Source organism: Ceratotherium simum, chromosome 33 (assembly GCF_057802395.1).
Source record: "Ceratotherium simum simum isolate JZ-2026a chromosome 33, ASM5780239v1, whole genome shotgun sequence".
Taxonomy (NCBI): domain Eukaryota; kingdom Metazoa; phylum Chordata; class Mammalia; order Perissodactyla; family Rhinocerotidae; genus Ceratotherium; species Ceratotherium simum.
The window spans coordinates 16,199,928-16,213,230 of NC_141932.1; the positions used below are offsets into that span (position 1 = coordinate 16,199,928).

Here is a 13,303-nt window from a genome sequence, read left to right on the forward strand (position 1 = left end):
CCGCAGAAGCCAGATCCTTGACCAACGGGAAGGCGGGGGTTGCGGCGGCGCCGGTGAGTGACCCGCGGCCCGACCCAGTCCCCACCCTCCGCGACCCTCACTCTTCCTGGAGTCCCCCACAGCCTCCGTTGTCCCCTCCTAATCCGGGACCCCCACTACCCCCTGAGCTGCCCTTCATTCCTGGCAACCCTCGGAGCCCCCCACAATCCCCGCAGACCCTGATCGCTAGTATTTGATCGTCCCAGCTCCTCCGCTGTCCTAGAAGCCCACATCTCACGGTTGTTCTTGCACGGCCCCTCTGAGGACCCCTTCTCGTAGCGGTCCTACAGACGTCCCATTGCCCGGGATCCCCCAGAGCGCTCCTCTGCTCCCGATCCCCCCCTTCTTGCTGCATCTCGTTTTCAGCATCTCCTTACCCCCGTTACCCCATGCTGCTTCGACCCCCGAGACACCCCCGTTCTCCTTCCATTTCCCATTCTCCCATGCCCCCGTTCTCCTCTAACTCCTGCAGACACCCCCTCTTCTTCCGCTTTTCCCTCCACCCGTCCAGACCCTCCCCCGATTGCCGTCAACTCCTCGGCGTGGCACTTTGCGCCGCGCGAGGCGCAGGACGAGCGCTCGGCCGGCGTCAGCTGTTCTTAGGCAGTCGGACTGCCCCCCGCGGCCCGCCGCCCCCGTCCGCCCTCCGCCCCCACCCCTGGCCCCGGGGACACGGGAGTCGGTGTCGGGGCGGCCGGGTGGGGCGGGCGGCGCGGGGACGCCGAGCCCCCGCCAGCGCCGTGCGCCCTGTGCCCGCAGCGCCGGCGCCCCCCATGCGCCAGGCGGCCGGCCGGCGGCGTCGGGGGGCGCCATGGCCTCGGCGGCGGCGGGCGAGACGGAAGAGACCACCCGGCTGCGCAAGCCGCGCTTCTCGTTCGAAGAGAACCAGATCCTGATCCGCGAGGTGCGCGCCCACTACCCGCAGCTCTACGGCGCGCAGAGCCGTCGGGTGAGCGTGGCCGAGCGGCGGCGTGTGTGGGACGGCATCGCCGCCAAGATCAACGGCATCACCAGCTGGAAGCGCACCGGCCAGGAGGTGCAGAAGCGCTGGAACGACTTCAAGCGCCGCACCAAGGAGAAGCTCGCCCGCGTGCCGCACTCCACGCAGGGCGCCGGGCCCACCGCCGAGGACGCCTTCTCCGCCGAGGAGGAGACCATTTTTGCCATCCTGGGGCCCGGCGTGGCGGGGCCGGGAGCTGCTGCAGGGGCCGAGCAGCCCCCCGCGGCCGCCTCCTCGCAGCCGCCGGCCCCGAGCGCCTGCGCCCCGCGCTGTGTGTTATCCGAGGACCGCAGGGAAGACCGACGGGCAGGTGAGTTCCTCCACCATCCCCTTGGCAAGAGCAGACGGGCACAGAGTCTGTTGTGTGCCCCGCACTGTTCAAGCCGTTTACTGGGCTCATCACATTCTCACAGCCCCACTACCACCCTGTGAGGTGGGTGCTGTTATTCCCATTTTAAACCTGGGGAAACTGAGGCTCGGAAAGCGAAATGACTTGTGTTGGGTCCACAGCTAGTCACTGCCAGAGTCAGGAAGGGAACCTAGACCTAGGAGGCCCTGCTCCAGGGTCCACACCTGGGATCGTCAGCACAGGCAGGATTTCGTTAAACACAGTGTAGGGTAGTGACTCCGGAGGCACACTGTCTCTGCTCCCGTCACAACTTTGTCACCCGGCTGTGCTGTGTTGGGTAAGTAACTGCAGGTCAGTTTCCGCATCTGTGAAATGGGGATAAACAATAGTCCCCACTTCAAAGGGTTGCTGCGAAGACTAAATGAGTTAATATGCTTAAGTTGCTTAGTACTGCTGGTTGTTACCAGTTGGTGTAATTATCTCTGTTGTGAGGTGCGAACTATTTTGCCATTTTGTAAGTCAAAGACTCAGAGAGGTTTGGTTACTTTGCCAAGGTCATGTCCTGAGTAGAGGAGGTATCGAGAGCTGAGGCCAAAGACTGCCCACTTAGCCTTGACTCTGGATTATTATTTTTGCTACAGCTATTCCCCAGGCACTTGCCCTGTGCAGGGCAGTGTTGGGGACACAGTGGTGACTGAGACATCCTCAGCCCTGTCCTCCTGGAACTCACAGTCCAGTGGGGTGATAGACCCATGTGTAGACAGAGAGGACTCAGAGTGTGCAGGGCTGGGCTGTGCGAGTCCAGAGGGGGCACCTGACCCAGGTTGGGAGGTCAGGGAGGGCTTCCTGGAAGAGGAGACATCAGAGCCGAGATGCAGAGTGAGGATGAAGAAGAACCTGGATAGTGTTCCTGGTGGAAGGAACAACATGTGCAGTTGCTTGGAGGCAAGAAGCTTGGCCAGTTTAGGAAACAGAAAAGTTTCCTAGTTGGGGGAGGAGGCAAAGGGAGAGTGGCAAGTTTGAAGAAAGGAAATATTTTGAGATGAAGTTAGAGAGGCTGCAAAAGCCAGACCATGCAGGGCTTTTAGGCTGAGGTGAGGAGTTTGAATTTTATCCTAAGTGCTATGGGGAGCCGCTGAAGGGTTTTGAGAAAGGGAGGGAGATGGACATGATCAGACAAGGCAGTTCAGGATCGTGTGATTCAGAGAGGTTCATTCACCCAGCTGAGGTCACACAGCAAGTAAATAGTAAAGTTGGGACTGGAATACAGATGTTGTCCAACTCCCAGTCCGTGCACATTATTTAATCACTGGGCTAGGTTGCCTGGCAATAACAACAACAATTAACGTTGACTGAGAGTTCATGGGTATGTCAGAATTAGCTCACACGTGGTTTGTACGTGAAGGTCAAGATTTGGAACTTTATCTCAAGGGCATTTGGGAAGTGTGAAAGTGTCTTAAGCAGGAGAGAAACACAATCACTTGAGACCCTTATTGTCCATGTGAGTCAATCCTCAGTGTTTCTATCTGTGAAATGGCTCCATTGAACCAAAGCAGAGATGGCAAACTTATTTTTTCAAAAGCTTGCAACTCTTTTATTCATTCATTCATTCAGCAGATATTTATTGAGCACCTAATCTGAGGCAGGCACTGTTGTAGATGCTGGGAATACTGTGGAGAAAAAGACGGCGTAGTCAGGAGGGCTTCTGTGAGGAGGTGAGATTTGAGCAGAAACCTGAATAGAGAGATTGAGCCAAGTGGATGTCTGGGGGAGGAGCACTCTAGCAAGAGGAAACAGCACGTGCAAAGGCACTGAGGTAGGAATGTGCTTAAAGCATTCTTTATTAGAGTCTCACACAGAGATTACCCACTGTGTAGAACTCATAAAAGAGGAACTGCCTGGATTGAAGGGCTGGAACAGGGCCTGAGGCAGCCTGAAGTGTCTTCGTTGACACTGGAGGGAATGCTAAGGCCCATTTATCTCTGACTTGATATTTGAAAGAACAATAACAATAACAACATTGAGAATTTACTGTGTGCCAGGCACTGGCCTAAGCCCTGTGGCTGTGGTGACTGAATGAATCTGTACAATGGTCCTCAGGGAGATGTTCTGTGGTTGGGTTACTTAGTCATATGCACACACACACACACACACACACACACACACACACACACACCTGTTTACAGGTGGGGAAACTGAGGCCCAAAGGTTGCAAATAAATGATTTTAACTCTAGTAATGGTCCCTCCCTGAGCCCTGTGAGCCCTGTGAGTGTGAAGCCTGGGCTAGTCTCCGTTCCTTTTACTCAGTAGACTAGAAAAGCCATATTTCCGAGTGGCTGCAGTTCTCATGCCCCTTAGGAGGGAGACTCGCCACCCTCCAGCCCACAGTGCCTGCCTGAGGAAGGGTTAAAAGCATGGGCTGTGAGCCTGCCTGGGTTCAAGTTCTTCTGCCATTTACCAGCTCTGTGACTCCTCTCTAGGCCTGGAGTCACCTAGTCTGTGAAATGGGGTAATAATGAGAATGGCTGGGAGGACTCCGTGAAATGAGGTAGGAGGAGAGCTTAGCCGCTTCGCCCAGGGCCTGGCCAGGAAAGTGTCCAACAGCTCTTAGCTCTGATTATCGTCTCTCCCAGCCTCCCCCACTTCCCCCACCCGGCTGGCCCCGGGCCCCCCCCTCCCCACTAGGCTGGAGGTCGCTGGCTGTTTTGGAGACAGAAGAGGGAACAGCATGTGCACTGGCCCTGAGGCAAGAAAGCGGGACAGAGAGAAGCAAGAGCTGAAGCCCGGTGGCCCTAGGAGAGGCTGGACTGGCCCCTGTGGGCACTGCGGGAGGGTTGCTGCAAGGAGCTGGGGCCCCATCCTTGGAAGCCGCAGTTGTTTTCTCATTAAAGAAAAGATGTTGTGGGGCCGGCACAATGGCATAGTGGTTAAGTTTTCACACTCCACTCTGGCGGCCTGGGGTTCACAGGTTCAGATCCCAGGAGTGGACCTACACACCGCTCATTAGGCCATGCTGTGGCAGGCGTCCCACGTATAAAGTAGAGAAAGATGGGCACGGATGTTAGCCTAGGGCCAATCTTCCTCAGCAAAAAGAAAAAAAAAATATGTTGTGGTGGATGGACATGGTTCTAGGTGCTGGGTAGACAGCAGTGAACAAAACAAAGAGGGCTGCCATCAGGAGGAGGAGACAGACAGCAGACACAGAGTGAGCCCATGCCAGGTGGAGATAGTGCTATCAGAGAAATCAGGGAGGGTTAGAAGGGAGGAGAGAACAGGGCTGGGAGCTCCTTTAGACACAGGGTTGAGGAAGGTCTTCCCAAGGAGGATGGGTTGAAGCAAAGGCCTGAGGAGGTGAGGGAGAGAGCCAGGGAGGTGTCCAGGGAAAGACCTTTCCAGGCTGAAGAAACAGCAAGTGCAAAGGCCCGGAGGCAGGAGCAGGCCTGATGTGTTCGAGGACCAACAAGAAGGCCATTGTGGCTGGAGCCAAGTGAATGAGCGAGAGAGAGAGGGCAAGGGAGGGGTGGGAGATGAGATCAGGGAGGCAGTGGGGGGAGATCCTGCAGAGCCTGGGTGCCCTCGAAGACTTTGCTTTTACTCTGAGACGAGAGCCACAGGAAGGCTTTGAGCAGAGAAAAACAACATCCGACATTTTTTTTAACACCTTTATTGAGACAGAATTCCCATTACAACTCACCCACTGAAAGTGTACAGTTCAGTGGCTTTTAGTACTGTATATTCACAGAGTCGTGCAGCCATCACCACAATCAATTCTAGAACTTTTTCATCACTCCAAAAGAAAAACCCTGCACTTCTGAGCCATCACCCCCTTCTTATCCCCCATCCCCACTCAGCCCTAGACAACCGCTAATCTACTTTCCATCTCTGTAGATTCACCTCTTTTGGACATTTCATAAAAATGGATTATATGCTATGTGGTCCCTTGTGAGTAGCTTCTTTCCTGTAGCATAACTGACATGTATTTGAGTTAGACCCTCGAGGCTCTGGTGGAGAACAGACTGTAGGGGGCAGGGGTGGAGACTGGGAGCCCAGGGTGGAGGCAACAGTCCAGGGGGGAGATGATGGTGGTTGGACCAGGGTGGGGGCCGTGGAGGTGGACAGGAGAGGCTGGATGTTGGGTTAGTTTGAGCAGAGCCAACAGTATTTGTACATGCATAGTGCAAGAGTGCAAGTTTTTGGCTGATGCAGCTGGAAGGATGAGGTTGGCTGAGGGAGGAGGGGGTTGGGGGAGCACCAGGAACTCAGCTCTCAGCACGTGAGTTTGAGGTATTTGTAGACGATTGAGGGCGTATGCCGAGTACACAGCTGGAGGGAGAGGTTCAGGCCGGGCTGGGAAATCTGGGAGCCTCTGCATGCTGACTGTGTTCAAGTTCATGAGCATGAATGAGATCCTGGCTGAGAGCAGACGGAGAAGCCCAGCAGACCAGAGATGACACTGAAATCCTGCCATCTGGTTGGAGAGAGCCCCTGCTCCCAGCCTTCAGAAGTCCCCCCTGCTGCCCCAGGCACCCCACCTCTCTCTCAGGCCTCCCAGACCTTCCCAGGATCCAGCAATGCGGCCTGAGAGGTGTGTGGGGGGCAGTGTCCAAATAGTTCAGAGCCTTCTAGAACATTGTCTCTGCCTGGCTCAGTAATGGACCTGCAGGACCCTGTTTGCAGTATGGCTGGCAATGGCTACCAGGTTATTAAATATGTGGACTCTTTCCCCTGGATGCAAAGACTGACCGCTCATGGGGCTTCTGCTCCCAGGCACCATCTGACTTAGGTTTTAAAAAGATGGCTCTGGGGCCAAGGTGGGTGGGAGGCGGAAAGGGGAAATCAAGACAGCGTTGTGGGGTCATGCACACCTTACCTGCACCTCTCTCCCCACAGATACACCAGCCCACAGCAAGGGGGGATCCAGCAGCCCGGAGCCCTGGGCCCGGCCCTCCTGTACTCCCCAGGAAGGGGGCTGCCCGCCACCCAAGGAGCGTGAGTCCTCGCCCCCTCCAGCCCTGCAGGCCGTCCAACTGCCCCGCCTGGCCTTGTCTCCACCGCCCCCAGCCCTTCCAGCGCCCCAGCCACCGCAGCAGGTGCAGGCGGCACCCTCCCCCCCCAGCCCCCCGCCCCCTCCGCCGCCCCCGCCCAACCCCTCGGCCCCAGACCCTTCCCTGGACTTCCTGCGGGCCCAGCAGGAGACTGCCAACGCCATCCGGGAGCTGGCTGGCACCCTTCGGCAGGGACTGGCCAAACTGAGCGAGGCCCTCAGCGCCCTGCTGCCCCTTCTGCCTGGAACGCCAGTCGACCCGCTACCCCCACCTGTGCCCCTGCCACCGCCCCCACCTCCACCCCCCAGGCCCGTCCTGCCCCCACCCACCCCCAAGCTGGAGATCACCCCCGAGCCCGTGTCTGTGGTGGCTGCTGTCGTGGACGGGAACGTGGTGGCTGCCAGGGGGGTGATCATCGCCCCTAGGAGCGAGGATGGGGCCCCCCGACCTCCCCCAGCCGCACTGCCTCCCCACGACTCCCCGCCACACAAGAGGAGGAAAGGTTTCCCTACACGGAAGAGGCGGGGGCGATGGAAATCGCCGTGAAACCTGCTGTGGGGTTCCAGCTTGTCTGCGCTGCCGCCTGCGCCTCCTCGCCCCAGCTTAGCCCAGCGGAGGAGGGCCACGCCCCTTCCCCAGCCCGGCTGCACTCGGCTCCCTGCTGCGGGGCACGAGCACCCCACTCCCCGTACTAGTTAGTGCCTGATTCTCGGGGGGCCTCGTTGCTGGGCCCCCCAGCCCTTTCTCCAGTACAGCGCTGTCTGCCTGGCTGCTTCCCTGAACCCTGACTTCTAAGCCATCAATTTTACGTTATTTATTATTGCCCTTTGTGGGTTGCAGAGGGAACCTCTGGGGGCTGCACACACCCCCTCCCTAACAACAACTGGCCTTGACTTGAAGAGAAGTGACCTGTGGGGGCCTCCCCACCTCCCCAACCCAGACTTTGGAGGGGGAGGGGGTTGCCAGACAAATCAGAATATGGATGACAAAGAGGATACAGCAGTCCTACCCTAGGGAGAGGGGGGCGGAGTTCTCACTGGGGATGTATGGGTTGGGCCCTCTGCCTCCCATTGCTGTCTCTGACTTCCAGAGCTCAACTCCCTCCTGTCTCTCCAGTGATGACGAGATATCAATAAACTTATTTTTAATACAATTACTTGGGGCGCTGTCTGAGACAGGCTGGGGTTCCAGCATCAAGACCTGCCCCACCCCCTCCATGGGCAGGTGACACCCCCTTGAAGTTGGAGGTTGGTGGTTTCCAGCCATTTTTCAGATCTTATTCCTATGTTGTCATCCTTCAGGTACCAGCCTAAATGTCACCTCCTCCAGGAGGACATTCTGGATTCCCTCTCCCAGGCTAGGATGGGTCTGCTTCTTAGAGTCCCTCTCAGTGTCCTGTGGTTCTTTTTCATAGTGTCCCTAAATGAACAAGTGCCTTTATGGGTTTTAGGCATGTTTCCCCCATAGTTTCATGAAGGCAGGAGCTGGTTCGCTTTTTGACTCCGAAACCGGCTGCAGAGCCTGTAGCAAAAGTATGTAATCACCACCACCCTGGACACACAGAACGTCAGACCTGGCTCAACCCTGGTGCTGCCCTGGCCGGCTGGGTAACCATGGGCCCCCATTTTCCTCATCTGTAAAATGGGCATCAAGATTAGGAGTCTTGACTTCTACAACTACGTTCTCTTCATCCTTCAGGTCTCAGCTCAAATATCACCTCCTCAAGAAAGCCTTTCTTGACATCTCCTCTCCCCCCGCAGTTATTAAAAAATGCAGTTGAATAATCACTTGAGTCAATTTAAATTGAACGTCAGCCTCTGTCACTAGGCTGAGCCTGTGCCTCTCTCGGTCACTGGTGTGTCCTCAGCATTTCCCAACACGGAAGAGGGGTTGTTGCATCTTTGAATTAATGGGCAGCTTGAAAACAACAGCTTCCATTTATGGCTCTCCTTTTCTGGGCCGGGCACGATGCTAAGCATTTATATGCATGGTTGCATGTTAACCTGAACGGCCCAATGAAAAGCAGATTCTAGTGGCCTCCATTTTTTCCTGAGAAGTTTAGGGACTTGCCCTCAACTTGTCAGGGGCCAGTCTAGTCCATCTGAAGCCCACGTCTGGCCAGAACTCGACTGCCACTAACATTTACCAGAGAATGGTACAAAGGCAATTTTAGGTGATACACAGATGGACTTGTTAATGGTTCTATAGGTAGTTTTAACTTATTTTGTAAAATTATAGCTAGTACCTAAAATCCGTGATTGTGCACATAATATTGCTTCGGATGAGGCAAAAGTAGATAGTCTGTTTCACCGGAGTCAATTTCAAGAAAAATGTTAAGAAAATAATAATACAAGTGGTAAGTAAAATTGTGAGGCTGAGACTGAAGTTTGGGTAACATAAAATCAGGGGTGCTGTGGTTACAGTGGCATGAGGGAGAGGGGGGCAGGCAGCCCCTGATTAGTTGGAAAGCCATTAATGAATGCAACGCTGGCAAGTCATTCATATATTTTTGAGCCCTTAACGCGGACCGGGCCTGGAGAGAGAAAGAGGCTGATGTGGGTTAGAACCTGGAGACCTGTCTCCTTCCCCCTCACCCCAAGCCTGCCTTACACTGTTCCCGACGCCGGGAAGAAAAAACGGGGGGGTCCCCAAAGCCTGGTTGGGCCTATCAGGTAAGTAAGCACTCAAGGTTGGAGAAGGGTGGTCTGGAGCTTGCCCTCCGCAGAAACTACGCCCCCAACTCTTGCTCGCCATCTCTGGCTTCTTTCCCTTCCCCTAAATTAGGGAGCAGTAGAAGGGGAGTATCCTCTCAACGCCGTGCTCCAAAAACAGTCCCCAGAAATTGACGGGGGGGGTAGAACAGATACAGACGGGGGGAATCGGGAAGGGCCCCCCCCAACCTCCCGGACAGCGGAAGTGCGTCAGCTTGTCCGCCCCGCAGAGCATTTTGGGAATTGTAGTGAAGTTGGGGGGGGCGCGGAGAAGCTGCCAGTGTAACCCTTCGGAGACCAGAGCGCGCAGGCAGAGCTGGAACAATTGGAGGGCGCTCGACCACTCACTCCCTTCAGCAGATGAGGCAATTGAGGCAGAGGCCTGGCCTGGAGCCCTTCAGTCCTCTCCTTTCTCCGGCTGTTGCCGGCCCCAGTCGGAAGCTGATATCCAAGATTCTGGGGAAGACTAAGTGCCAAGTGGACAACCTCCCCCTCCCCCCCGCCAAGTTGCCAGTTTCCCGTCCCCCAACCCTGAAACCATCCAATCAGGGCCCCTCCGCCCCGCCCCAGGAGCTGCTGCCTTCCTAACCGGTCATTGGCTCACCTTTGATGGGCAGGGAACTAAGCCTCAGAAAGGGCAAGACTTGCCTAAATGTGCACGGCAAGTCGGAGCAGAAACTGGACCCAGAAGCCTGCCCACCCCCTCCGATTTCTGAGTCCGTGGTAGCTCTGACCATTCGTATCACATCCCTGCCCCCAACCCTCGTGCCCGAGCTCCTCGGAGCGCGCCGAGCTCCCGGCGGCGAGGAGTGGAAAGGGTTGCGCGGCGGAGAGGCGGCGAGCTCCCGCTCCCACGCCGCCGCCTGCCGGCCCCTTTAAGAGTCGACCCCGGCGGGACTACGTTTCCCAGAAGGCTTTGCCGGCACGTTATGTAACTTTCCCTGCGAAGCGGCCTCTGGGGCAGAAGGAGGTGGAGGCGGCGGCGGCCGTTGCAGCCGCGGCGGCGGGAGCGGCGGGAGCCGGAGGCGGCGGCGCCCGGGGCCCATCGCGGGGCCCGAGCTGTGCGCCTCGGCCCGGAGCCCGACCGGGCGGGGGCGCAGACGGGCCTCTGCCTGCCTTTCCCAGGAGGCGGGAGTGAGGAAAAAGGCTCAGGGCCCAGGGGGCGGGGAAGGGGGGCCGGGTCTGGATCGGCGGGGAGGCCGAGCCGGAGGCCCGACTGCGGCCCGCGCGGTCCCGGCGACACGAAACGAACGTCGGCGGCGCGGATCGAACGTCGGCGGCGGGTGGAACGCGGGGGCCCGGCTTCGCGCGCGCGGGGGCCATGGCGTCGGTGCAGGCGTCCCGCCGCCAGTGGTGCTACCTGTGCGACCTGCCCAAGATGCCGTGGGCCATGGTGTGGGACTTCAGCGAGGCCGTTTGCCGCGGCTGCGTGAACTTCGAGGGCGCAGATCGCATCGAGCTGCTCATCGACGCCGCCCGCCAGCTCAAGCGCAGCCACGTGCTCCCCGAGGGTCGCTCGCCGGGCCCCCCGGCCCTTAAGCACCCGGCCACCAAGGACCTGGCTGCTGCCGCAGCGCAGGGGCCCCAGCTGCCGCCTCCGCAGGCCCAGCCCCAGCCGTCGGGGACAGGCGCCGGCGTCTCAGGCCAGGACCGCTATGACAGGGCCACATCGTCGGGCCGCCTGCCCCTGCCCTCTCCCGCTCTGGAGTACACTCTGGGGTCCCGCCTGGCCAATGGGCTGGGCCGCGAGGAGGTGGCCGAGGGGGCGCGAAGGGCCCTGCTTGGCTCCATGCCCGGCTTGGTGCCCCCCGGGCTGCTGGCAGCTGCAGTGTCTGGCCTGGGAAGCCGAGGCCTGACGCTGGCACCCGGCTTGAGTCCTGCGCGTCCAGCCTTCGGCTCCGATTTCGAGAAGGAGAAGCAGCAGAGGAATGCGGACTGTTTGGCAGAACTGAACGAGGCCATGCGGGGCCGGGCAGAGGAGTGGCATGGGCGCCCCAAAGCTGTCCGGGAACAGCTGCTGGCGCTGTCCGCCTGCGCCCCCTTTAATGTACGCTTCAAGAAGGATCACGGGCTGGTGGGGCGGGTGTTCGCCTTCGATGCTACTGCCCGCCCGCCAGGCTACGAGTTCGAGCTGAAGCTCTTCACCGAATATCCCTGTGGTTCTGGCAACGTGTATGCAGGAGTCCTGGCCGTGGCTCGCCAGATGTTTCATGATGCTCTGCGGGAGCCGGGCAAGGCACTGGCCTCATCAGGCTTCAAGTACCTCGAATATGAACGCCGGCACGGCTCAGGGGAATGGCGCCAGCTGGGGGAGCTGCTCACCGACGGTGTCCGCAGCTTCCGCGAGCCAGCTCCCGCGGAGGCCCTCCCCCAGCAGTACCCAGAGCCGGCCCCTGCAGCTCTCTGTGGCCCACCCCCAAGAGCCCCATCCCGGAACCTGGCACCCACACCACGGCGTCGCAAAGCATCCCCTGAGCCTGAGGGCGAGGCGGCTGGGAAGATGACCACCGAGGAGCAGCAGCAGCGGCACTGGGTGGCACCCGGTGGCCCGTACTCCGCTGATACCCCGGGTGTGCCCTCACCCATCGCTGCCCTGAAGAATGTGGCGGAGGCCCTGGGCCACTCCCCCAAGGACCCTGGCGGGGGTGGGGGCCCTGTGCGTGCAGGGGGCGCCAGCCCCGCAGCCTCCTCCACAGCTCAGCCTCCAGTCCAGCATCGTCTAGTGGCCCGCAACGGTGAGGCAGAAGTCAGCCCCACAGCGGGGGCGGAAGCTGTTAGCGGGGGTGGTGGCGGCACGGGGGCGACCCCTGGGGTCCCCCTGTGCTGTACCCTATGCCGGGAGCGCCTGGAAGACACCCACTTCGTCCAGTGCCCCTCAGTGCCCGGACACAAGTTTTGCTTCCCCTGCTCACGGGAGTTCATCAAGGCGCAGGGCCCCGCTGGGGAGGTATACTGCCCCAGTGGAGACAAGTGCCCGCTGGTGGGCTCCTCCGTCCCCTGGGCCTTCATGCAGGGTGAGATTGCCACCATCCTTGCTGGAGACATCAAGGTTAAGAAAGAACGGGACCCCTAGGCCACCACTGTCATCAGTCTACTGCCCCCGCCCCCTTGCCCCCCACCGCTGCTGCGGATAAATTATTCCCTCCCCCGCCCAGCCCAGTGCCGCTCCCACCTGTGTACATAACCCCTTCCTCATCCCGGTTGGGTTCCCTGGGGTAGATGCATTGAGGGTGGGGGGAGAAAGCTTGTGGCTTTTGTACGAGGGAGTGTTGGGGGTCCCTTGGCCCCTCCAGTTTCCCTCTCCCCTCCTTGGCTTTGCTTTGCTGCTGCTTGTAGTTGGGGGAGAGGTACCCCCCTCCTCCTTGAGAAGGGGCCTCCTGAAATCTCGCTCTTTATAAACGAAGCAAAAGCATTTTATTGCCCCCCTCTCCCGCCCCCCTTTCCTCCTTCAATAAACCGAAAGATGGGTTTTTTTTCCTTCTTGGTCCCTTAGTTGTGTGAGACGCTGCGCCCCCTTTGGGACCGACCTGATCCTGCAGGGGAGAGGACGTTGCGTTGTGGCCTCCAGGTGGCGCCCTTCACTCAGGCGGGCCCGCTGGCTGTTTTTACAAATGCTGGCCGCTGGGCAACTGTTCTAGCCATCGGCCCCTTTTCCAGATGACAGAACTGAGGCTCAGAGAGGGGGTGGCTCTTGCATGGGAGCCACGACCAAGCTCGAGAATTAGGTTTCCCTTCTGGTGCATCCCCTGTATCTGCACAGAATGTGGAGGACTCACGGCCCACGAGGGGAGGGAAGGCATCAAGAGGCTTTTGTGCGAGGCCTTCCGAAGGGATAGGAGTGAGTTCTTGCTGGACAGGGGGAGAATTAGGCTACATTGCTAGAGGGACTGCCCGAGGAAAGAGGAAATTTACTTGCATGGGGTACATTAACGGTGGCCTGGAAACAAGGTGACCGCTTGTCGCCTTTGAGGGTGCCCTGAACTGCTCGCGCCCACCGCGGGAGCCCAGCCTCAACGGCGGCCACCCTGGAAGACCGTGACTGGCAGAGTAAAAGGCACGCCCCCCGCGGCCGCCTCTGATGTGCGCGGCCTTGTCCCGCACCTGTCACGGTGGGCTGATCATTAACCAGGACTTCCTGCTTGCTGGCGTCACGGGGCG

General features: G+C 58.8%; 2 protein-coding genes across 2 annotated transcripts; both read left to right on the forward strand.

The window, feature by feature from the left end:
• Positions 1-7,587, forward strand: MYPOP (Myb related transcription factor, partner of profilin). Its single transcript, XM_087421529.1, has 2 exons — positions 1-1,349; positions 6,280-7,587. The coding sequence occupies exons 1-2, from the start codon at positions 851-853 to the stop codon at positions 6,978-6,980; spliced, it is 1,200 nt and encodes a 399-aa protein (XP_087277655.1). The 5' UTR covers positions 1-850; the 3' UTR covers positions 6,981-7,587.
• A 2,234-nt stretch (positions 7,588-9,821) lies between these two features.
• On the forward strand, positions 9,822-12,622 carry IRF2BP1 (interferon regulatory factor 2 binding protein 1). Its single transcript, XM_004440172.3, has one exon. The coding sequence runs from the start codon at positions 10,467-10,469 to the stop codon at positions 12,216-12,218; it is 1,752 nt and encodes a 583-aa protein (XP_004440229.1). The 5' UTR covers positions 9,822-10,466; the 3' UTR covers positions 12,219-12,622.
• The last annotated feature ends 681 nt before the right edge of the window (positions 12,623-13,303 follow it).

Coding starts and splice junctions, on each gene's coding strand:
- MYPOP (XM_087421529.1), top strand. CDS start 851: ATGGCCTCGGCGGCGGCGGGCGAGACGGAAGAGACCACCCGGCTGCGC. Junction 1,350..6,279: donor CAGGGAAGACCGACGGGCAG/GTGAGTTCCTCC, acceptor CTCTCCCCACAG/ATACACCAGCCCACAGCAAG.
- IRF2BP1 (XM_004440172.3), top strand. CDS start 10,467: ATGGCGTCGGTGCAGGCGTCCCGCCGCCAGTGGTGCTACCTGTGCGAC.